General features: G+C 37.5%; 1 protein-coding gene across 2 annotated transcripts in view; it reads right to left on the bottom strand.

Annotated features, from left to right (window-relative positions):
- slc7a8a (solute carrier family 7 member 8a) overlaps positions 1-26,014 on the bottom strand; it is a 41,000-nt gene extending 14,986 nt beyond the window's left edge. Inside the window, exons 1-4 of one of the 2 annotated variants that reach the window (XM_030162502.1) lie at positions 25,604-26,014; positions 25,180-25,435; positions 13,703-13,907; positions 8,261-8,412 (exon numbers count right to left, since the gene is read on the bottom strand). In XM_030162502.1, coding sequence (XP_030018362.1) covers positions 8,261-8,412; positions 13,703-13,907; positions 25,180-25,318 — 496 coding nt within the window. In that variant the 5' untranslated portion in view covers positions 25,319-25,435; positions 25,604-26,014. Of the gene's footprint in view, positions 1-8,260; positions 8,413-13,702; positions 13,908-25,179 lie in introns of both variants that reach the window. The other variant, XM_030162501.1, reaches the window with a different exon arrangement.
- Positions 26,015-26,804: the final 790 nt, after the last annotated feature.

Raw genomic sequence — 26,804 nt, 5'->3', positions numbered from 1 at the left:
AACAGACACAGCTATTGTGGTGAGGGGGGGTGGGCGAGGTCCTCCCCCCATAAAAACTCTTCACCAAAAAACAGGAAATGAGTAGAGGTAGCAAATGTATGTACGTTGTGTACACCAGGAGAAGTACAGGTCTGTGATAGTCCGACACTGGTAGAAGAAGAAGTATGGGTTCAACATCGTTACTGCAGAAAAAGTGAAGTCCAGGCTCCGAAATTATGTCGAAGTGTAAGAGTTGTCAGTTAGCCTATGAAGGAGAGTCCGACCAGCTGTTAGCGGGCAACGGGAACTGAAATTCACATGCATAAGATAAGATAAGATAAGATAAGATAAGATAAGATAAGATAAGATAAGATAAGATAAGATAAGATAAGATAAGATAAGATAAGATAAGATAAGATAAGATAAGATAAGATAAGATAAGATAAGATAAGATAAGATAAGATGAGATAAGGTGAGATGAGATGAGATGAGGTGAGGTGAGGTAAGGTACGATAAGATAAGATAAGATAAGATAAGATAAGATAAGATAAGATAAGATAAGATAAGATAAGATATACTTTGTTGATCCCCAAGGGGCAAATTCAAATGTACAGCAGCACAAGACAATATGTATCAAAATACAATAGAAAAAAAATAAAAAGATAAAAAATGTAAAAATTTGTTAGAGTGCCTAAAATATTTATCTAAATATATTGAATATTAATATAATGTGAAGAACATTAAACTATTCCAACTTCAAATACAATCATAAACTATAGACTGAAACATTAGCCTTCACTTTATGCCTTTTACCTAGTTTTTGTCTTGAGTTTTTCTGTTATATATATTATATTTGTCATTTTTGTCCATCCATCCATCCATCCACCCACACACAGAATAACAATTATTCAACCATAATAGACTCTCAAGAAAAGCATGTATTATTCATGTAATCATGTATCTTATTTTCATGTCAATTATGTCACTTTCATCTTGTTAAATTTGTTTTGCTTGATATCCATCAAAAGCTACATGATCATCTTTTCTACACTGAACAAAAATATAAACGCACCACTTTTGTTTTTGCTCTCATTTTTCATGAGCTGAACTCAAAGATCTAAAACTTTTTCTATGTACACAAAAGGCCTATTTCTCTCAAATATTGTTCATAAATTTGTCTAAATCTGTGTTAGTGAGCACTTCTCCTTTGTCCTTTGCTGAGATAATCCATCCACCTCACAGCTGTGGCATATCAAGATGCTGATTAGACAGCAGGATTATTGCACAGGTGTGACTTAGGCTGGCCACAATAAAAGGCCACTCTAAAATGTGCAGTTTTACTGTATTGGGTGGTCCGGGGGGTCAGAAAACCAGTCAGTATTTGGTGTGACCACCATTTTCCTCGCACAGTCTTCTTCATGAATTCTCTGAAACAGCTTTGGAGATGGCTTATGGTAGAGAAATGAACATTCAATTCACAGGCAAAAGCTCTGGTGGAGATTCCTGAAGTCAGCATGACCATTGTATATTCCCTCAAAACTTGTGACATCTGTGGTATTGTGCTGTGTGATAAAACTGCACATTTTGAAGTGGCCTTTTATTGTGGCCAGCCTAAGGCACACCTGTGCAATAATCCTGCTGTCTAATCAGCATCTTGATCTGCCACACCTGTGAGGTGGATGGATTATCTCAGCAAAGAAGAAGTGTTCACTAACACAAATTTAGACAGATTTGTGAACAATATTTGAGAGAAATAAACCTTGTGTGTACACAGAAAAAGTTTTAGATCTTTGAGTTCAGCTCATGAAAAATGGGAGCAAAAACAAAAGTGGTGCGTTTATATTTTTGTTCAGTGTATGTATTATCGTCCTATCCATTTAGGTTGAAATCAACAAGGCGTATACTCATACAAATTCCTACATCAGGAAATCAAGTTCAAATGTATTCCTATAGCCCATTTACAACAATGCAAAGTGTTTTCAAAGTGCTGTACGCAGATAGAGATAAAAATATAAGCTATGACAAAACTAGTAAAAATATATAGATATACAAGATATGACAGATTAAAACTGATAAAACAGATACACAGTAATAGGATAAATAACATCTAAAAACACAACTAGAAGATGAAACAAATAAAAGTCAAATAGTGCAAACAGAAATACATAAGCCCACCATCTTGTGGTTTTATGGTGTTATATTTATTATTACAAAAATACACTGTGACCTACAGTACCACAGGCTGAACCTTACAGAGTCTTAAGCAAAGACGACTTAAACCTCTTAACCCAACTCCTGTCTCACAAGTAAACAAAGTTGTTTTAGGAACTCGAAGATCTTTCGCTTTGTTACAGCAATAGTACATGTGTCCACACCTGCACTTGATAGATGATTGGCAGGGTGCAGCCATGCGAGTAAACACCTGAGGATACATTCCTCTGAGCGTTTCTCTGAAGTGGGGGGGGCTCTAGGGCTCCTCAGCTGTCTGTAAGCTGAGTACACAAAATCTGTGGGTTATGCAGCCTGCGTCTGTGTGTTGAACTTGCTGAGTTAACCACAAGCCTGCAGGAAAACATGACAGAGTTATGACCTTGCACTTTGCCATCTGTAGGAAGAGACAGACTCCAGGGAGACCGCCCCCCCCCCAAACCCCCCCCCCCCCCCCCCCCCCCCCCATAATGTTTTTGTAATGGAACACCTTGGAAAACCTCTATCCAGCAGAATGTAACAACAACACCAGCTTACAAACCAGTAGCTGCTGGTCTGGCTGTCGTGGAATCTGTTTACATTTGGATTTGGAGCTAAAAAAGTACGATCATCCCACTTACTATTTGAGGATATTAAGCAAGGCCAGACGCATAACATGTCTTAACACAGGAGTCGAGGGAAACAAATCCGTCCCCATGAAAAACAAAAATGATGTCAGAGTTAAGGGGAAACAGCTAACCTCTCACCCATTTTCCTTCTGGACAACACCAAAACAAGGATCAAAAAATCTATCAAAAACAAAACTCCGACAACAACAACCAAAAACTGCCTGACAACAGCTGTCCAATTAACTCCGTGTATATGACGCCAGTCAGTTGGATGGCCCAGTTGTAGTCCTACTGCCCCGAGGCCAGACAAGAAAGACAAGAAAGATAAGAAAGTGCCATAGACAGAAAGAAAAGCATGCACAGTCATGTTAGTTTAGTCTGTAGTATAGTTCAACAAATCCCAAAGAGCACATTTTTATAGGTCAGCCTAGTTTTCTACAACCTCTCACTGCTTTATTGTCTGAATTTTAAGTAAAGTAAAAGAATGAATTGCATTATGATCATCACTACGATATGAACATGCATGAAAAACCACAGACCATAATGACAACTCTGTTCTTTTAAACACCAGCCAGAAATTACAGCCTCTTGATAAATGTTCATACATCCAGATATCCATGTGTTTGTAATATCGCCTTCAATGTTCTGGGGTGATCTGTTTAAATTTGTAATTTCTTTTTGCCTTTTGTTCACTGTTATATTTTTATTCCTACTTAAAATAAAGTTTAGCATTAGCGTTAGCATTAGCATTATGATTATATATAGAGTAAGTAGTGGGCCAGATGGCAGACTACATACTGCAGTACCTACTACTACTACTACTACTACCAGGGTGCGATGTGTCAAAAAAGCAGAGGGGGGTTGGTGTGGGGGGTGGCAGCAGTTATATACTTGGGGGTGCAGTCCATAACTAACGTAACTAACGCTGACGTGAAATGCAAGTGAAACTTTACATACTTTCAACGCCCAGCTCTTGGTTCTATTCCTCTCTTATTCAGCAGATCTTTCATGAAACTTTCACAACTTCTACCCTGTTTCCACTGGACCTCCTCCACTGCTCTTTGCCCCCCCCCCACAAATGCTGGGCCCCATGAAATTGTCACGTTTATCCCCCCCTTTACAACGCCCCAGCACATGGGGACATTCGCAAATTCTGAGACTGCCGACAGTTGGGTTCAGGTGAACGTTAGTGCCAGTAATATAGGATATAGGTGTACAAATTCAGTCACAACCTGCCTGTTATTTCAATTGGTTGGTTGCCCCCCCGCCCCAAGGATGAAATTCATTGAGTAGAAGTAGGGATGTGAAAACAAGAGGGGGTTGATCCCTCCCATCCCCCAAACAAATCACACCCTGACTACTACTACTACTAAACATTAGCAAATGCTTCGAAGTGATGCTAACAGGCCAAGTCAATTTCGTGAAAATTTTCAGTGACAGAATCTTTTGAAGGTCATGGTAGTGTAACATCTTAACTATAATACAAGTAAACTTTTACTATTATTAATATCTTGTAAATTTGTATTAGTTCTGCCACAATACTTGAATAAGTTCAGTACTTAATAGCTTAAACATTCAATATGTGAGATTTGCACATGCTCATATAAAGTCCGTTGTGTTGGGAGCTGCTCATTTGTTGATGTTAGCCAACTCCGCCTCTAAGCTAAAGGTGGCTAGTGTTGCGAACTGTTGCTGGTGTAGATAATAGAAATTACGAACAAGTTTAGGAATTTTTGCAGAGAAACCTACATATAAACCAGTCTACAGCCTATTATCATAAATGTAGGCAACTGAAATTCTGAAATAGAATTGCTAACTAGAATTGCACAAAACAACAGCCATCCGCAAATGGACGTCCATCAGTCCTGGTGCATCTATAACCTGTTCGTCCATGGGAGTTGATCTCTCCTTCACTGTGGTTTCTCTTGTCCTACTGGGTTTTTGGAGTTTTTCTTTGCTGAGAAGGAGGGTCTAAGGACGGAGGATGCCCAGGACATTGATCCATTCTACATCTACTGTTTATTTGACTGTTTGCTTTCATGTCCAACTAATTCTGTAAAGCCCTGTGAGGTGACCTTACAGGGCTCTACAAAGAAAATGGAATGGAATTGAATTGAACAGACCAATACACACTTCATGCAAAGTACAAGCACATGCCAATCTGACCTAGTTCAGTAGAGTTGCAGGTGTTAGACCACAACCGTAATGTTTGTGCCACTAAAACCTCCCACTGAAACCAGTGATTATGGAATATTTGAGAAAGCCTAAGTGCACAGTGTGTTTGATAGATCAGATTAGGGTATTAGAGAATGGCCTTATTTTGTAAACCCTTGCAAAGTTTGCGTCACTGTGCTGCACTAAAGCCTGCTACACACTCCTAGACAATACGCACACTCTTCTTCACTGTCTGTCTGAAGGCTGCGTGCAGAATGTAGCACAAGTTTGTCAAAGTTTGCTGAGGGATTGAACACCACCGCTGTCATGTCAGTGCAAACACATCTATCCAGTTGTCTTTACACATTCACTAATCACTTGTACTGTCTTCTACCTGTGTGGCTACCTCATATACTTCTCTGGCCATGATAACCTCTGACCTCAGGGTCAAATGACAGGAGGGTTGAAGAAAAAAAATGGAGAGATGAGGAACGTTAGGAAACAAAACCGGATTAGCAGCATAAATCATCCCGGATCAAAGACTGTATAAATGTGTTGAGGTACATCATCCACCGGTTTTGTTAACTGCCATTTTAAAAACTTGAAGCCATCTTGGATTTCCGGAGAAGTAACGATATTGAAACACGATGGTGAACATGTGAAAGAGCAAGAGGTAAAATTCAACAAAGTAACACTACTGCTAACTTACTGAAAACACCAACCACAACTCACCATATGTACACTATTTACAGGCGATGGTGATAAGTTAATTCATTCTTTTTGCAAATTGCCTAGTGTTTACCAAGTGTTTTTTCAGCGGAAATCACATATTTCCCTATATTTAATTTACTGATCATGTAGATGTTCATTAAAAGTCAGAGTAAAGTTGAGGGTTAATATATTAAAGAAAGTGACTTTTTCAGTAACAGATCATAAACAAGTGTCTCCACCCACTGTCATTGATCCAACTCCATGGGTTTTACTGGTGAATCAATATTGTAGAAGATGACAGTGTTTCCACGGTAACTACGGCGCCTCTGAATGTCCAAATGGGTCATATCTGATGACCATGAAAGATGACAAACTGTATTTTACACCAATTATTTACATGTATTGATAGAATTAGTGGATCAACAGGTATTAAACAGTTTAGATCAGTAGATGGTTTTGTGGTTGTTTGGGCCTTTATGGGTTAATAATAACTCAAGTAGCTAAGTTATGCTCAGCACTGACAGCCTTCATGAGTAATGTGCGTGACACATTATCTACCTAATTATAGAGGAGTTAACTTTTAGCCTACATACAGTATTCACCACACAATACACCATTCTCTTGTTGTGAATGGATGAGTTAGGTTACCCAAAGAGAAAAGCTGTTTTAGTACATGGCTTTAACGTGGTCCTTTAGGGACTGACTCAAGTGGATATTTATGCTTGTGGCACTTTTGATTTATTAGTCTTTGGTTCATTTATTTGTGTATTTGGACCCTAATAGTTCATAAAGTTTGAATTTAAAGCTATCTTTATATTCATTTTGGCAAAAATCGAGTGGATTTCTACAACCTGTTTCAGTTCCTTCTTAATTTGTTACGTCTGTAACTAGTTACGTCACGACATTTGCACATATAAGGTCAAGACTTCCGACAAACATTTCTCCGAGTACAAAATAATTGTTTGTCAGCAGCAGCAGTTGTAGTAAAAACTGAAAATATGTCCAAACTTGGAGCCGATTATCTAAAACGTTAAGTTGTTGGTTGAATGGGACAGAGCAGCACAGTCAACAACCTGGAGGGGGCGGGGCTTGTAGTGGCTCATTTGCATTTAAAGGGCCAGAGCTCAAAACCACCTTTCTGGTGTCATTACTCAGAAATAGAATTGAAGATGGACCTGTGGAGGTGAATGAATGAAGAATTCAGACCCAAGCAGAGCATTTATAGTTTATGTAGACCACAGGGAAATGTTTGAAAATGCATAATTTCATTTAAAAAAGCAAAATATCACTCCTTTAATGTTAAATGTATTAACGCATTGGTACACTTTGTCAGCTGTGACTGCTCAACCGTGAAAATATCCACAAAGGCTTTTCTAGTACAGCCTGGCACTGTTTTGTGGTGTGTCCCAACATGCCCATTCAAAAGACCTGAGTACTTTTGTTTGGTTTCTTAATGCTGTGTCAACTGTTTCCTCTGTGTAACTGGTTTACTTACTTATGCATTTTTTGTGTACTCAGCTTTGAGCTCATGTCTTATGACAGTTATGAATTTCATGCTGTCATAAAATACTGAATGGCCAAACATGAAAACGAACACATACAGACCGGTTTCCCTTGTAGGAAGTACAGCAGAAGAGCATACTGCTGACTAAACAAAAGACTAAATAGGACACTGAAGCAGAAACAAGAGCGACTATGACACATTAGACTGCTTTTATATTCTCATTTTTAACAAATTTGAACCAATGTTTTACACTTTTGTGACCTAAATGATTATTCTGTGGTTTAATACCTGTTTTTGCTCATGTTTTTTTCTTTTTGACTGATTTTTTAAAAACTATTTTCATCATTCTGAAGCATTATGTGATCATGCTCTGCAAATAAACTTCCAGACATCTCATGATTGTACTGGTACGAAACATTTCTCTAGCTGTCACTAGTTTAGAGAAGAAAAAAAAACTTGAAATACACATGAAAAATAGGACAAATTGCCCTGTAGCATGTTGCATCAAAAATCAATAACAAGTTAAATTTGTGAGGTTGTCAGGTTTTATTCTATGTTAGAGTCCTGTGGTCTGGATGCAGGAGATCAAGTGGGTGATACTTTCACTGAGAAGAACTCAACTAATTAAATGAAAGTCCATATGTAACTTCCTATCAGTGCTCAGTAGTAACTATATTGATATCTCTAAACATTCTCATGTTATAAACCATCAAAATATGGGCTATTGTGCTTAAAGGCAATTTTTTAATATTTCAAAAATCCACCAAAAATTCAAAAATCAAAATTTCTCAAAACTTTGTAGACATTGTCCCAAGGAAGCTACATATAAAATGTGAAATGAATCCAACCACTAGTTTCGTTAGAGAAGATGTTTGAAGAAATTGCTAATGAAGACAACGACGAAGATGGCGACGAAGACGACACCGGACACAGCGCCTTCACAATAGCTCATGGCACATCGGCCGGTGAGATAAAAATACACTAGAATACTCTTGATTTGAGGAGACGAGATGTTGTTTTTGTTATAGTTCTGTTGTGTTTGTGGGTGCTTACTACTAGGAGTGGTTGCACATGTGTGACAGCTGGTGTTACTTACGGAGGCAGACGGCGGCCAGCAGACGCAGGCCGTTCTCTGGTGGGAAACAGGTGGGGAAGAGGGGCTGCAGGACGTAGTTGGAGAACGTCAACGCGATCACAGCCTGGTTGGTGGGGTAGATGACCAGCACAGCGATCCACAAACGCAAAAACCTGCAAGAAATGGGGGAAAGGGGAGGGGGAGGCAAAGATACAAACAGTCAAATTAAGCAACACATAATGATGATTACATGGACGGGCCTAAGTGAACCAGACTAAGGATGCACTGATCCGACTTTTTCAGTTCCGCGTATTGGTTGATATCTGATAACAATCCGATATCATTGTTGATTTAAGAAACTACAAGCCTTACCTGGTGTGGTCAGGCTGAAATACCTCTGTTGGGACTAAGTTATTTGAGTTTAGAGAAAACCAGGCACTTCATGCTGGTTTAAGTTTATATTAAAAGGATGTATTATTTCTTTATTTTCAGATATTTCAGTTCATATGAATAGTAAAGAGCGTCAAAACAAACCTGATAATTATTAAGAGAAAACGCTTTAAGTTGAGTTAAGATTGTGTTGACAAAAGAAAAAAAAAATTTTACACTTTCAAGATGTCGAGTGCCAGTGACCTGTTTGTGTTCTGTAAGCTGCAGCATGTTTTATATTAAATGCTCAGTTTGAGAAGAAACTCATCTGGTCATTAAACACTTAGTTCGCTCCATGTTGCCTGTCTGTGTTTGAAACAACTCCACTCAACTCCTGTCATACATGATGCAGGCCGTGTCGCAAAAATTTAAAGAGGAAGGATCGGTCTTACGGACTGGTTGCTTTTACAGATCCCTGATCCAGCTAAAATGTTGATATCAGGGCCGATATCCGATCCTAATATTGGATCGGTGCAACCTTAAACCAGACTATAAAACAATTCATTTTTATACTGGAAGAGTAATAAACAAGCTTTAAAAAAAAATGTGTTGCTTTTCTCTGTTTTATGTCATAGTAAAAGTTAGTTGATTGACTTCACTACACTTGTGGCAGTTCCAAAATGAATTTTTCCTCTATTTTTAACCTTTCTTAGGTGATTTATCATCATTTCTCCTAATATTATTGTCTGTATTTCATATTTTTCAGTGTAAATCATGTATTTTTCTGTATTTAATTCACTGATCATGTAGACGTTAATCAAACCTCAGTGTAAAGTTGTGTTATTATATCAAAAACAGAGAAAACTCAAGAAATAGTGACTTTTTTGACAAAGATATTAATAACTGAGTATAAAAACAAGCATCTCCATCCACTGTCGTTGATCTAACTCTGTGGGTTTTACTGGTGAATCAATGTTGTAGAAGATGACTGTGTTTCCACGGTAACTACGGAGCCTCTGAACGTCCAAATGGGTCATATGTGATGACAATGAAAAGATGACAAACTGTATTTTACACCAATTATTTACATGTATTGATAGGATTAGTGAATCAACAGGTATTAAACAGTTTGGATCAGTAGACTTACTAAAGTAAACTAACCTGCCTCTGTTACATATATTGCTGAAAGATGTTTGCAGAAATATATTATCTTGCTGTTACAACAAGCTAGTGCATGTGTGGCTGATCTCTCAGATATCATTCATTTCCTGAAATGCTCTGACCTAGAAATATTTAAAACCTTCCTCTCTAAGCCGGACGAGTGATATTTCTTGTTTGATAGCTGTTTTTCGGTGGAATCATCTCACTTATGCGGTGTTAAAATGAGAGATTTCAACACTTTGATGATGCAACAACTTCTACAGATCACATCAGAACACACAGTAGGTGTTTTCTTATCACATCTACCGATATAGTACACAGATAGTGAGCAACTCTAGTTCCATCTAGTCAGCTCAAGGTTGTTACCTTTTTTTTTTTTACAGTGTGCCCTGTAAGTTCCGCCGGTTTTCGAGCCATTTGCAGATTTGCACATTCTACAATGGATGAAGCCCCATCAGTGGTGGCACATGCAGTCACTGGAGCTACACTAATATTAACACAGGAGGAAAAAGAGGATAAAACAGGGGGCTGAGAGGGGATAGAGTCCAGACATGTGGTTTTTCCATGAAATTTTCTGAGAGCTTATAGAGGGATCATTACACCTGACTGCATTAATGGGATTATATCTCACTGGAATGCATGGTTTTAAATGTAAAAATGATGCTATAAAACAGGGCTAATACTGTAGACTCCGCCACATAAATGAGTTGTTTCCAGAAGAGTTGTCACGGTATGTGAAATAAAAAAAAAAAAAATTAACCTATATTTTCCTTTATATACATTCTCTCAGTAGTTCCACACCAGTGCTACCTGTAACTACTGCAGTCTACAGACTCACTTTATGGGTGTAACACAACCCTCATTAGCCTGACATAACAAAGAGCCTTTGTACTTGAAACATTGTCCATTCAAGCTGAGAGTAGTTTACGATCTCTTCCTTAGGATCTCACCGTAAAGCAGCTGCGACACAGTGATGTAAGTATTTCCGTTATTCTAGTTATTGACTTATATACACATGGATAAAAGGAACAGCACAACAAAAACAATCCCTCCTTGAATACAGTTTATTTATCCTCAACAGCGGGCACAGGGAAACAGTGTGGCCCCCAACACTTCAAACCGAGCATCTGAAGGAGTGAACAAGTCTCCGGAGGTAAAAGTGCATTGAAGTTTATTGATAGCTATTGTACAAAGCGACTAAAACAATCATTGGCTGTTTTGTCTGGGTGAATTCCTCTCCCAAAATACCCCGATAATATGTATCCTCGTGATATTTGAAAAAAACAATGGTCTAATCTGTGTTTACAGTCTGGGCAAAAGCGCAGTGTGTGTGAAATCTACGCTAACAAACGATATTGTTTTGGTCGGAAATTAACATAAGCAAGGTTCCCAAGCATTTACTGTAAGCACTGTTACCTAATGTTAAACCCACCATTTATGGACGAACCGGACAGGGCTGTGGGCTGAGGAAAGTTCATTCCAAATCAGTGTGGATTCATTTGCGCTTGTGGGAGGAACTCCATGACTCAGATCTTGTTTAATCTTGGTTTTATATATTGGACAAAAGTATTGGGACACGTTGAATTCAGGTGTTTCTTTTCTAACAGGGGTCTGGAATATAAAACAATAATGACCAATTTAATAATATATAGTTTTATATTGTGGTGAATATCATTGCATTGGTTAGTTTGGTTTAAAGAGATGTTTTTTTACTTCCATCCATGACTATGATTTTAAATGTTCTACCTCTAAATTTCTAAAACATGACTATAAATCATAATTTTGCACCACAACTAACCATCTACTTTCTTCACACGTCAATTAGGGAGAAAAATCTCCCATTAAACTTTAAAGAAATATTGGCGTTTATATCTCAAATCAGCATGAACAGGACATCTTACAGCTGTAGCTGTGATGTGTCCCAATACTTTTGTCCATATAGTGTACTTTCTGCTTATGAGCCAAGACCCCCCTCTTGTTCTGAATTAAAATGACTGGCCTGAGGCAGAAATTGCCTCCTGCAGGTTTAACAGAGGAATCTAGACATGCTGGGACGCTCATCTAAATCCCTGCCAAATTAACTTCAAATGTTCGGGAAGACCTCCCGTCTTGAGAACTGGGTCAAATATTTTAATAGAGAAAAGTACTTTTTTGACAAGGACTGACTGAGGTTCAACCAACCTCAGTGACCTGAGATTTCAAAGCATCTTCAAAAAGGAGGGAAAATCATTCGTTAAAGCTAAATCTTATAAGATTAGGAGTCGGAAAAAATGACTCAAGCTATGAAAGTTGGGTCGGTATTGTAATAAAAACTAATTTAACACTATTAACATTTAATCCCATAATTTTAATAACAACAATTTTTGCACACTTATTTAAGTATATTTCTTTCATTATCATTTTGATAATATATTACCCAGTACATAGTGTACAAATTTCTGTTCTAATTGTGTTTTAATATGTATAATTGGTATATTTATAGGCAATGGCTACTGCCACAGTACTGCAGCACAAAATATGTTTGTCTATTTCCACAGAGCCAATCAGATGTTAGCATTTGTACTGTGACAATAAGCAGTAAGGACATTTTGTTGCCACAGAGCCAGTCATGGACACTGTTCCATGAGCTCATTGTCCTCTTGTTGCCACAGTACTGTGGTGATTTATGGTGCATATGCCTCGATCACCATAACCAAGTTGTGTCAATCCGCAAAAGTTTAATATCATTTTGGCCTTTCGTCCACATGATACCGGCGTTGTTGGTGCTGTGAAACGGTATTTTTGGAGAACGGGTCCCAGAGCAGAATGGATAGGCACAACACCACATTCTGCTAACGATGACGCCATAGTACCATGTGACCATAAGAAGAAAACCCTGGACATAACCTCATGCACATGCTCACTGCATTCGTCTGTGATTTTAGTGTATCCTGTGGCTCTGTCTGTGTTTGTGTACAGTGCCACATATAGGTGTGGTATATGTATTACACTGTTTTGACCCAGTTTTCCCATTTCCACCTGGACGCAGATATTTCTTGAAACGATACGTGTATGGACACAAAACTTTTAGAATCCACAAAAGAAAAATACCACAAACGTTGTTGTCTGGACATAGTCTTCAATAACTGGTCCCCTAGCCTTTGCCTATAACCTGATAGGCCCATGGCATGTATGATGGTTATTGCCACAGTACTGTGTCAGCAGGGTGACAGGTTACCAGTCTACACATGCACATAGAACTGGGCGCTGATTGGCTCTGTGGTAACAGACTAATGAGAAAGGTAGTCCCACAGTACTGTGGCAATACACACTTCAATATTTATATTCAGAGCTCTATGTACGTTTATATGTATAATAATTTCTCTCCTGCTACTTTTTATTATACTTGAATGGAGCGACTGTAACACACAAAAAATTCCCTTTGGGATTTGTAAAATATTCTGATTCTAATTAATGGTCTAGAAGAATATTCTGCATTAACCTTTACTCCTTTACTCACCAAAAACTGTTTTCTATTTATATCACTTCTAGCATGCTAACATCAGTAAACCTAAATTTGGGGCAAAAGATGTCTTTGACACATTAAATTGTTATTTCTTCATACACCATTAAAAATAAAAAAACATGATAAACTATACTTTTACAATAACTTTTGGCTTCTATGAAAATGTGTATAGTTTATGAATGATGCAATCATATGAATTCTTACACCAAGTTAGTGCAGAGTACTAGATGACACCCAAAAACCACAAAGCCCATAGTTTCCTGTACAAAGTAAAGGTTCAGTAAATCCGACTATGACTGTGTCACTACAGATGACTCATATCACACCTCCAGATGGCCTTGGAAAACCATCTAAATCCCCCTGCACTTGTTTCCGATCAGATAAAAGCCACAAGTAAACAACTGAAACTGTGTTATGTGTTTCCTTACCCTGCCAGGCCTCCAAAGATGTCCTTGACGTAGGAGTAATCTCCGCCAGACTTGGGGATAGTTACGCCCAGCTCAGCGTAGCACAGCGCCCCGATGGCAGTGATGATGCCGGTGATGATCCACACGATCAACGCTATGCCCACAGAGCTGGCGTTCTCCATGACTCCCTTTGGACTGACGAATATACCTGAGCCAATAATGTTACCTGGTGGAGGAAGGAGGAGAAGAGTCAGGAATGAGTGGAACATCTTCTTTTTTTAGGACAGTGTAATTGGATTTTTACTTAATTCTATTCAAAGGATAACGTTAATCAGAATCAGAATATTTTAACCCTTTATTGGGCAAGTGACTATTTTTGGTAATTTCCACAAACATTAATTACGGGCCAATCCTGTGCCTCAGTGAGATCCAGAAGCATATTGGTTTTTATAACATTAAATAGTGATTCAGAAAGACTTTAGAGGCATTTTGAAGCTGTAAATAGTGAATATGAGTGTTTTTGTCAATTTATGACCTTTTAACAGTTGTTTTATTGTATGTGTGTATTTTTCGCAAGTGTTGCTCGGATGTTTTATGGCAAGAGGAATGAGACTGTTGTCATACCAGCCGAAAAGGAGGTAAAAGATGATGTCCAATAACACACTAAGGTTGAAACTTTGAATTTCAGACTATTTCAATGAGTGCCCTATAAAGGGTTAATAATTAACATAAATCCATAAATATACATCTATACATGTACATACATTAAGTTAATCATTTCTGTCTATTAATATAACATGTATAACACTAAAACATTAAATTATTATTTGTTACTTTACAAGATCAGACTGAATTTAAACAAAGGTAGTGTACAAATAGACTATTATATTAAAGAAATGTTCAATGTTTTATTTCAGTGAGTTGTATAAAATTACGGTTGAATTATTGAATTACTGTTTGTGTCTCATCTGTACTGTCTGACATATTACAATTCCACTCTGTTGTAAATATGTGTATAGTCTGTATAGTTTTATTACTTATGAATATTATTATTTTATATTGCTTGTCTTTTGCACTATCCTTATGCATGCACCTTTTTTTTCTTGCAATTTTTTCTTTACTGAATTTCTCCATTATGGGATCAGTAAAGTCTCTCTAAAACTTTTTTTTTTTTTTTTTTTTTGCTTTATGTTACTTTTGTTGCTTCATAAGGTCATTTTAATCAGTTTGCATTAACTGCACATATTGCATTAGTTCTTTGACATTTCAGGTAATTATTCAGCTATCACTTTATTTACAAGAGTTCAATAAAAAAGATAAATACCACTGTCGAATCTGTACATTATCACTAGAACCAGGACCTGATTAGATTAGCTTAAAGCAAGGGGAAACCGTTGGATGGTGTTGTCCAAAGATCAGAAATATACCTCAGTTCAGTTAACAGTGGAACTATGACCTTGTCTGTTATTGATTTAAATGTTGTTTTGTGTATGTAAAAAAAAAAAAAAAAGTGCGTTTCACTGCGTTTCTTAGATTAAACTAGAAATGTTGCATCACCTTGAATTATCAGGAGTCATTACTTATGCTTAAGTAAAGACTGCCTTGTACTCTGAGTCTGAGTTCTGGTGAGAGGGGTATTTGGGGTCATTACTTTTTGCTTAATACCTGCTCCAAGTATTGCAGACAGACAGAGTGATCAGGAAGTGAGGGACTGAGCCAAAACAGAGAGCGAGCATAGTTTGAAGCAGCTGAGCCATCAGGCAAAGTGGAACCTGTAATCTGCTGAGTTAGCACCGAGAATGAGGAGATGGAACAAGACAGAGAGAGGGGTGAAAGAGTGCAAAGAGGGAGGGATGTGAGGGGGATGCAGAGGGGGGAGAGTAATGTCCTGACACATTTAATGAGCATCAGACTGCCAGGCGGTTTATACAGGAGCAGAAAAGACGCAGGCGTGGACAATTGGACTGTGGTTGGACATGAAAGACGTCACAAAGTCACTCCTGTCCAACCCAACAAAGCCAAGGTCAGAGGTCACCAGCCTCCTATCACATTCTGCTGACTACCGCCAGACTGTGCCTGAATCCGCCAGTCGATAAAAAAGGTGACGGGGTTAAAGGTTGAAGGTTTTCAATCATAACAGGTGGCGATTTACAGTACAAAAGTCAAAGGTATGAATGATGCAGTCCCATTCTAGGTACGACGTAAAACAAGGTTTACACCAACATTTGTCCATTTGACTAAAGTTATCCTGTTTGTCCACAGATGGGGGATATTTGATTGGTTGGTTATTGTCTTCTGACATAAAATGAATCAACTGATCATTACTTGTTAGACACAAACACCAAACATCTGCTTTTAGTTTTTTTATGAATTTGAAATGTTCGGGGGGTTTTTTGTTTGTTTTTTAGGAAAATCACGGACATAGTATGTATGTGATCATCCATTATAACTCTATCTTACTTGTTTATTTTATTTTATTCTATTCTATTTTATTCTTTACTGCATACTCCATGTTCTATGAAGCAAATGCCTAGTAATGTGAACCCTGTTTACTTACACGGCAATAAACACGATTCTGATTCTGATACTAAATAAAAATGACTCAGATGTATATACATTTGGTGACAGTAACTATTGACATTTTACTATAACTGTAGAGTCATTAGCATTACTGTAATGGTAAACTTTAACTAGTTTAAGTAGCAGTCATAACCATTTATTGAAATTAGTTCATTCATTCCTTTCATCCGTGTTCATTTATTTGTTTATTTCGAGCGTTTACAGGACACATGCAGGTTCAAAATTCCACAATCATTCATTTACACTCAAAAAGAAGTGGGAGGACAAAAAATATATTTAATTCCACCCCCATTCTTATCATCAAATATGTTAATATAATAACATTTTAAATACTCACTCCTGTCTTTAGAGTTTAAGCCAGAACGATGAACAAAATAGGCCGATACCAAATTAGGATAAACTCATTCGACAGTATTTACATTATAGAACCAAAATATGTGTGTGTGTGTGTGTGTGTGTAATTAGTACTTTAATTAACATGTAAACAGTTTGTTTCAGTTATTCATTCATTCTTTTTTCAACTTGCTTATTCCTAGAGGTGCTGGATCCTACCCTGGATACTGGTTAATCGATTCTTATTAGTATGTAATTAACTAATGTTAATGGGATCCCCATAAACAACTGAATAATGTATATATTAATAATCTAGTTAACATAAGCTCCATTTGCTAATTAATGTTTATCTACTAACTAAAGGAATGCTTATTACCATATTAACATTAATTAATGCACCCTCTTTGTAAAGTGTCACCCACTAAACAATCATCTAATTAACAGTAAAGATGACTGAAAGTCCTTTTTTGAATGTAAACCAAACCGAATCTTCTCCATTAGTATGTCAGAACTGTTCGATGTTAACTTAAAACTTTACATATGCTGAACCATGTGCTCGGGACATATTTGCTCAACAACAAACTTTAACACATCCCATATGTATCACACGTGAGTGGTAAAAACGTCTGTTCACTTATGTAACTGTAGTTGTAGGTAAAAGGTAAAATGAGACAAATGACACCCCCACCCCACCCCAACCCCCGCACCATGCCTCTTTATGGTTGCGGTGGTCATTGGTGCATGACCTTTGACATTAAAAAAAAAAACACCGTAGTTAATTAGTCCTGTGCTTTAATTCTTCCTTTCATAAATACAGCAGTAAATGCTTTTTCTTCGTGTCATGTGCACAAATGTGTGCGACATGCTGACTAACATGGAATCTTCAAGTTTCCTGTTCTTGCCTTCATTTTGACATCCTTTCTTCTCCCGACTAAGAGGAACAAAATCTTTTAGAAAAACTGTTATCCAGCTAACTCAGTACTTTTAAATCCTCCTACAAGAAATGGAAGAAAACTATGGTATCACTTCGAGGAGCTTACATCAGATGTCCACATGTCTCTGTCATGTTTCCGGACCAAATGTTTCTCTTTTACAAACCCCAGGCCTCTTACCACAGGATATTTTCATGTCCTCTATTGTTATTGGATTTGTTTGGAGTTTTATTTCACAAAGGAAGAGGCTTGGTCTCCCACATGATCTCTGAGCTCATTTCTGTTTGATGTTGTTTGACAGAAACAGACGCAGGATTTAGGTTGTAGTCCCTTTTGCTTCAGCGCCTGTAATTCGCAACTCTGAAAGTTTTATATAAAGTATCACATTTAGGGGTAGTTGTAGCGCCTTTAAAGGATGTATTACAGCTTTGCATTTCGTTAGCTTCATTATGCTATGAAGCTAAAAAAAATACTAGATACTATTTATTTATCCTATTATTGTGTGTCTGTTTAATCAGTTTTACTATATCTTATATATATATATATATATATATATATATATATATATATATATATATATATATATATATATTTTTTTTTTTTTTTTTTTTTATAACTTTTATTATATCTTGTATTTTTACCTATATTAGGGTTCCTACAGATTTCGACAAGTTAAATTTAAGACTTCGTAAGGCCTTTTTAAGACTACTTACAACAGAATTTAATGCCCATTTCACAGCCTGTTTCAAGGCAACACTGGCAGAAATTTGTGACTCTGTTTTGGGCTGAATGTTCTGTGATCATTTCTCACCAGGGGTTGCAAAGTTAGCAATAATAGGTTCCTAATTTCAATATAAATTGTCAGGTTGAAACTGAGTAGGACTTATGTTTCTTTCTTTACAGCTTGGACCTTTCCCAGACACATTTAGACACAATAGAGCGAACAAGTTTTATGACAACATAACTTAAGACCTACCATATCAAATTTAATACTATTTAAAGACTTTTTTTAAGGTATTCAATGCAGATTTCTAAATTCAAGATTTTTAAGACTTTTTAAGACCCAGCGGCAACCTTGTATATCCTTGTACAGCACTTTGGGCGCTTCACATTATTGTAAATGTGCTATATAAATAAACTTGAAGTTGACCATAATTGCCTAAGTCATATTTCCAGCCAAACTGTGATATCTGCATAACTTAACTCACCTAATACTGCTGCTTCATTTTATGCAGGTATCACAAATTGGCCAAAAATGTGACTGTTGAGCAATTATGCTATGAGGCTAACGATTTGCAAGTATTTTCACAGAGAGACCCGAGTCCTCAACACGGAGATCATTGTACAGACTGCTATCCAGGGTGAAGGTAGCCCAGACATTTCTTAGCTGAGGAACTAGCTCAAGGGTTGCATGTGCTTGTGTGCATGTGTTGGAGTATGTGTTGTGCTAGGCAACAGTTGCTGACATTGGCAAACTGCATTTGTAAGGAAACAGTAGCCAGTCCTTCACACTGTTAACACTGTAGATGAGCTAAAGAGAACATTAAGGAACGTTATCACAAAAGCAGATGAGGATGCATGAATTTTACATATTGAACCTTTAACATCAGGTTTTTTTATATTTCAAATTGTTGCTATTATGTAGACATATTACTACTACATATGTGTATGTTCTTTACAGCTGAGTCCAAACACTAATACTTGGATTGTCCTCCACAGCACATGACTGGGGGTCACTACTAAACCAAACATCACACCAGCAGCGCACTATGAATATTAACAGGTTTGTGTGTGAGCTTGCACAGCATTATGATATAACTATAATCAGCCTTTATAAATAAAACCCAGTGAGCTTAGCCCTTGCATTTCCTCCCAGTGTGAAGTCCCTGTTCAAACAGCCACCAAGCTGAGACAACCTGCTGCTTGGCCCCAGGCCAGACTGTTATAGACCCTGCAAGCTCATGTGTTAATGTGTGAGTGAGTTATGACTCCACGGAAGTCATTTATAATACTGAGACAATTTATGAGACACACAGTCATTAAAATAGTAATACGATTAATGCGAACACGTGTCAAGGTAAAATGAAGCTTCTTTGAATTTTAGATGGCAAAGCAAAAGCAGGGCTAATCAACATTCCTGATAATTTAAGGATTACCAGTTGATGCCAGTTTGAGTCTGTGTAGCAACACTATAACAGACGCCATAGAGTGGAGTCCAGCTCAGACATGGGTAAGCTGACCCAGCTAATAAAACAACATTATCAGGGTGGGGCTTTCTTCCAAGTGACCAAAAGTTCACTTCTAATCCCAATCCCCCGACTTTGCACGTTTCTGGATTTATGTGTGTGTGTGTAAATGATAAATGCCTGTACTGTACAATAGGCCATAAAGGCGTTTGATGTCCTCGTGCTCAACCCTTTTCTTGGAAACCCAGCGGGGCATGCTCACGCTCACAGTAAAAGATCAGACACCTGACTTAGTGCCTCGTTCGCTTTCTCCCACATGACAATGTGAGCTCAATGAGCATGAAAGAGTGACTTAGTCAAGGGCATAAAGCAGGTCAAGAATACTGGGGTAACTAACTGGTAGTGTGTGGACTCTGAACCGCCATAAAATCCACTAAGATGGCATGAATGGTCGACCGCTGGCAACAGGTGTCTTTGTGTTAAGCCTGTAAATAAAGGGCAATAAATGAAAGATTGGTCTGTCCCTGGATGGATACAATTAAAGGTGGGGCTATTATCAATGTGGCCAAATGAGATAGGGACTGCACTTGTCTCTACATGTTCTCCAACTGGATCTGGATGTGAGAACTTCCTGTCACCAAACAAATAAAGCTTAATAATTTACAGCAGTAAAGACTTTGGTTTTAGTAGTTACAAAATATAAGATTAATTTTTTTAATCAAATACATCAATAGAGTGAAGCTTTTTATTATTATTATTATTATTATTATTATTATTATTATTATTATTATTATTATTATCATAATTATTATTATTATTATCCTGGAAGGTTCCATTCAGATATAAAATCGTATCTTCCAGTGCATCCTGGTTAAATTTGCAGGAACTACCTCCTACAATAAGAATATTATCCAGGGAATCAATATATTATAATAATGCATGTGCTGTAATATGCTTTAAAAACATGCTAACAGTTTATCTAAAGTTAGCATGGTCTACTAGCATCTGATTAAATTCTAAAACTAATTATAAATTTAGTATGAGTGCTTACATATTTGTAATTAGTGTAAAAACTTTTATCTTAAATTAACTCTTTATGCCTGGGAAATACAAAAAAATCCGAAACCCTCCAGAAGATTAAGCAGTCACATAAAATGACTGAATGACTGAACTTTATTTAACAAGTATTAACACAGTAACGTTGATCTTTTTAGTTTTGACAGCCGTCTGTATGGTAACATACAGACCTACATTCAGGTAAACTGTCTGTTAAGGCTATTTTACTAAATCTAGCACAGAAATATGACATCATAACAGCTGTTTTTAGAGCTTTAGAGCTATAAAAACTGATGATCTTCACAGGAATGTTCCACTAATGAAGAACAGGACAGATGACAGGCTTTTTTTGTTTCTTTAATACACAGACCTCGGTTATTTTGACTTCCATTGTTGCTCTTACGAGGTAACGACTGACTCATCACTGCTTTAGAATCTTCATCATCATCGTCGTCATCACTGACCTGGAGATTTTGCTCAATAAAAACGTGTCTCAAGTGACCATGAGGCTGATTTAGTGCAGCCTTTCCATTACATCAGCCTCAAGGCTTTTCAAGGAAAGACACAAACAGAAAAGGAGCAACGCTTTCTCAACACAATCTTAATGCCAAGATTACTCGTCATCTCTCTTTGACTCTGTCTTCTGTTCTATTTTTTCCCAGCTTCCGTCTCTCCTGGATCAAACCTTTTGGGAATTCCCGTGCTCGCTCACACTCTCTCTCTCTCTCTCTTTCTTGCTCCTTTTTTCTCCCGTTACTGTGGAAACACATTTTCGAATGAATCAACCCCTCCCTTCTCTTCATCCTGTCAAGGTCAATACAAAGACCACCCAGTCTCCAGACCCACCTGGACGAGCTGTGCCATGAGTCATCCTCACACTGATATCGATCCACATGACACTCAACTGTCGCCTAATGGTGTTATCTCTGTTTGTTTGTGGTCTGTACTGAATGGATGCCACAACTCTCACTGTCCTTGACTGACCTCTGTACTGCCCTGCCATTATGTGTAGGGAGTACATTTATAAAAGAAACATATGATTTCAACATTTAAAATTAACTGGTTGTAATTAGCATCTGTCACACAGTCAAACAAACAATAAAAGCAATTCATAACAAATTAACTTTCACTGAATCTGAACATTGCTCTAAATATTTTATATAATACAACTAAGTACAAAACAATATAGAACACAGACCTGGTTATTTTTTATAGATATTTTAATTTGACATGTTTTAGGTACTATTTTTAGGATTTAATCATAAATTCCAGTCTCTGGTGGTTTAATTTATTTAATATTAGCCTAGCATAATAATAACAAGATCAAGTCTTATAATTTGTGCTGATTTGAGTATTTAATTGATGTGAAATTGAGTCTACGTAGCATATCGTTAGCCTCATGGCGCAATTGCCTAAGTCATATTTTTGGACAAATTATGATACCTGCGTAACTTTACTCTCCTAACACTGCTGATTCATTTTATGCAGATATCAAAATTTTGACAAAAATATGACGTAGGCAATCATGCTATGAGGCTAACGATATGTGTTACAAAACATAAGCAGAGTCAAGTTAGCATGAAAATAATAGCGTTATATGATATGTTTAAAGCCCATTTTAAAGCCTAATCAAGCTAATGTAGGCAATGATATGTTAAATAAAACACTAACGTTTATATATTATTAGCCTAGCCTACTTTATTTGTCATATTATTATTCATTACTAATCAAATTCTACATTTAGCATGAGTGCTAACTCTCTGTATGTCTGTTTAGCATAAAGACATCACAGTCTGTGAAAATATGTACTTTTCAGTTCTTACGTAAACTCGTCTAGAACTATGTCTACAGGGTATACGACCATTTCTAATCATTTTAATTTGTCCAGGTGTGTGATTTATCTTTTTTAGCTTATTTAGCAGTCTACATAGCAGATGTTACTGTTTTACTATGAATCTGTTTTTAACCTAGCATTTCACTGAAGATTAAACATTTATAAATGCTACAGAAACCATGACAGGCTTTAAACAAGACCCAATACTCCAGCTAATTTAAGGATTTCATTCATGTGAATTTCAGTTTCTGTTGTATTTCTGTTACCACACACAGGTGCTGAAGGAGTTGAACTCGGATAGACTGTCAGCCTGTTTTTCAAGTCACTCATCACTGTCACATTAACAACTGCAAACTGGAATCAGAGCTTTTCTCTAGTAATAAAAGGGTAGATACTGTGTGCTATTAGCTCTTTAAAACCTATTTTGAAATGATTAACCCATAAAGACCCAGCACTACTTTTGTGTCAGTTCCCAAAAGAAATTTTCTCCATATCTGACCTTTTTTAACTGATTTATTACCATTTATTAGAATGTCATACTCTGTTTTTTATATGTTATCACTATAAATCAGGTATTTGCCTATATTAAAGTCACTGATCATAAAGCTGTCCATAAAAACCCAGATTAAAGTTGAGGGTTATTATATCAAAAATAGAGAAAACTGCAGGAAAAGCAACTTTTTCAGTCAAATCTATCATTAATTGAACATAAACCAAGCATTTCCACCCACTGTCAGTTATTAAACTCCACGGGTTTTACTGGTGAATCAATGTTGTAGAAGATGACAGTGTTTCCACGGTAACTACAGAGCCTCTGAACGTCCAAATGGGTCATATCTGATGACCGTGAAAAGATGACAAACTGCATTTTACACCAATTATTTACATGTATTGATAGGATTAGTGGATCAACAGGTATTAAACAGTTTAAATCAGTAGATGCTTTTGGTGGGGATGTATGTTTGGCTCTTTATGGGTTAAGTGGAGCTGCAGGGCAATGTGTCGGTTCATATCTTTCCAGGTTGACTCCAAGGTGATCATGTGAGAGCACAGACTGATCTGAATGGGCTAATCCTTTGAGAATCACAGACGAGTGAGAGCGACGACGTCACAATCACTGGCATTGCTTCAAAGAAATGATGAAACTTCAGTGAGTGATGAACTCACTGTGGCAGAGAGCATGGCACTGACGCAACAACTACTCAGAGTGACGAGGCCTTCAATTTAAGGAATTCCACAAAGTTACTCCACGACAACAAGTAATGTTTGTTTTAGTTTTAAGGCTTTCATTACTTGTGGGTATTTTTAATCTAGACCATGCAGACAGTGTATTAATTTATCTAAAACTACCTAATATGTAATTAGATTTATGTAAGGTCTGTACTTCTGGACCAAACCAGTACTTTTACTGCACCTTTACTTTTTGTTGACCATTTTCCCCCTGTACACAAGTAAAGGGGAGTACACTTAATGGGGTACTCTTAAATAAACACTTTAAATGAAGGATCTGCATACTTTTTCCAGCACTATGTAACTAAAGTTAAAGCATGGATACACAACTGCATGTGAGCTGTGTTCAAACACACACTCCTTATTGCAAAACACTCACATATTAATGATAAACTTTATGTTCCTCATTTACTGAATGTTGAAATCAGATCCCAGAGCAGACTGAAAACATGCTGGGGGCTGTTAAAATAATTTGTGCACTGAAGCACTGTAGTGAGTCTTTCTGTTTGCAGTTTCTCTCTCATTTTCTACTTTTCTTACAGCAGTTTTGTTTCTATCACACAGATACAGGTTAATACAAGTGGTGGTGGTGGGGGGGGGGGCTGAACCTCAAAATCATTAAGAGGCAGATATTGGACGATTGGTGGCACTATATGCTAATCACTGTAACGCTGATCACATTATCCTAATCCTAACAAGGATTTTTGACCTTCCTAAAGTTTGAATTATTGTTTTACTTTTGTACCAAAGTCCTGTTTGTTTGTCTTTAATTATGTAATATAGTACTAGTATTTTGCAAACTGCTGAAATTTTGGACTGGTCTTTTAATAAAAAAAAAACTTTTTCTCATAAATAATACATTTCTCACATATGATGACATTTTTTATATGCATAATGTAGTGATAAGATGAAGCTGTAATGATAGTTATGACATTTTGAGGAAAGAGTCAAAACTATTCTTGTGAGGGTTAGACTTGGACTTTTTCTGATCTTTTTTTTTTTTCATTTTATGACTTTTTTTGACAGATACAGTTCTGTGTGTGTGTGGTTTTCTTTACTTGACCAATTTGATATTTCATTCTTAACTGTTTTTATAATTGCCTTCTGTATTTATTCTGAGCACTTTACAGACTATAAAAACTAAATTTTGTTACACAGTTCAGTAGTATTTTTTAAAATTACAATAAAGCCTATTCTATTCTATCATGCAATTTTATTGATGTAGCATTATGACTTTCCTCCTAACTTCTACCTCCTTCTATGGAGGGGGCCCCTCGTGCCCCGGGCCCTACATTTGTCCATTCCGGCCCTGGGTATCGGGTAGATGAGGGTTTGTATCAGACTCACCTACTATGATCCCACAGGCGCTCACAAGGCCGATCTCCTTCTTCAAAGCTACTCCTCCTCCATCTCCTCCGGACTCCTTGCCGCCGGCTCCATCCTTGGAACCCGCCGTGCTGCTCCGTTGTCTGGGTCCGTCTGTCATTGTGATGGTGTGATGCTTCACCTAGGTCTGTTACTTCTTCTGGATCTTCTCACAGCACCTGATGCTGCTGCTGCTGCCTGTGCGTAACAGGGTTCGCTGAAACGCGCTGCGCAAAGACTAAGTTGTTGTCAGCAATTTGCGACAAAAAAAAAAGATAAAAAAACTAAGGTGAGAAAATGCAAAGAAAAAAAAACTGTATTGTTGCAGTATGGGATGGGTCAAATGTCAGACGCAAATCCTCGCTGTAAAAGCAGCAGTGTGGTTTTTCTGTCAGCTGATACCAACCAGATAGTCTTTTGCGCCGGTGTCACAGGTGTTGCCACAGGTCACTGCAAAACGCACATCAAGTCCTGTCACCAAACAAAACCCGCATATTCCTGAGGAAATCACAGCCCTAATTCTGACATCAAGAGCAAGACAAAACAAAACAAAACAAAACAAAAATAAGTCACAAAAATAAAAAAAATAAAAACGGTCTCAGTGCTTCCTCGTTCCAGGTGTGAGCGGAAATCACAACGGCATCTTCTTTTTTTTTTACGCACAAGCTGCTCCAGAAGTGGACGCTAAATTAATGAGTAAAGTGGCTCAGATCAGCTTCAGAAAACATCCGACCTGTGTTTCAGCCAGTATTGGACTAAATATACATGTCCTGTCTTTCATATAGAGTCCATTAGCCCCGCCCACTGCTCTGCCTTCCACTCATCTACTACCACACTCAGCTTGTTTTTCCTCAGTCTGCTTCTCTGCTATAGACCCTGCCCTCTTTTCTTCCACCCCTCACCCCCACCCCCACCCCCACCCATCAGCTGTTATCCAAATCCAGTCCTGCTGCTGCTTCTGCTGCTTCTGCTGCTTCATGTACACCTTCTACATACAAACAACTCCAAAATAAGACCAGACAAAACAAGCCATGTTTTTCACTGAAAGAGCTGTTGTCAGTTCTCACCACTTCCTTCCACTGTCACCGCCTTTTTTACTCTCATTCACACGCATGTTACTTATCATTTCCTGTTAATTCTAAACTTAACCACAAGTTGCCTCGAAAACTTGAATGTGCTACCTGTGTGTTAACTCTACGTGCATAAACAGCTTTACATCCACCTTTATGAGTACTACACGCACATCTACACTCACTTCCAGGGAACTCACTAATCCACACTTATTATTCACGATGCAGCAGCAGACCAAGAGTCTAAATTTAGACCAACAAGACGTCACGATACGTGCTGCCAAAGTGCTGGCATACTGCCACTCTGTACATTCACAATAGAGAAGGTGGAATTGCTTTACAAATGTTTCCCAAACACATCCTGCAACTTTATTTACTTTTCAGCCTTGTCAGTGATAGTTTAACTCCTGAGAAGACGATAAAACCATGTGCATAAATGTAGAGCTCATCATTTTTGTGTTTTTCCGCTCTGCATGTGCATATTTTCCTCAGTGGTTCAGTCATTCATAACATGTGTCTTGTGTCTTTGTCTGCAAA

This window comes from Sphaeramia orbicularis, chromosome 18 (assembly GCF_902148855.1).
Source record: "Sphaeramia orbicularis chromosome 18, fSphaOr1.1, whole genome shotgun sequence".
Taxonomy (NCBI): domain Eukaryota; kingdom Metazoa; phylum Chordata; class Actinopteri; order Kurtiformes; family Apogonidae; genus Sphaeramia; species Sphaeramia orbicularis.
The sequence above is the reverse complement of the archived record's forward strand: the minus strand, read 5'-3'. Positions and strand labels throughout refer to the sequence as shown.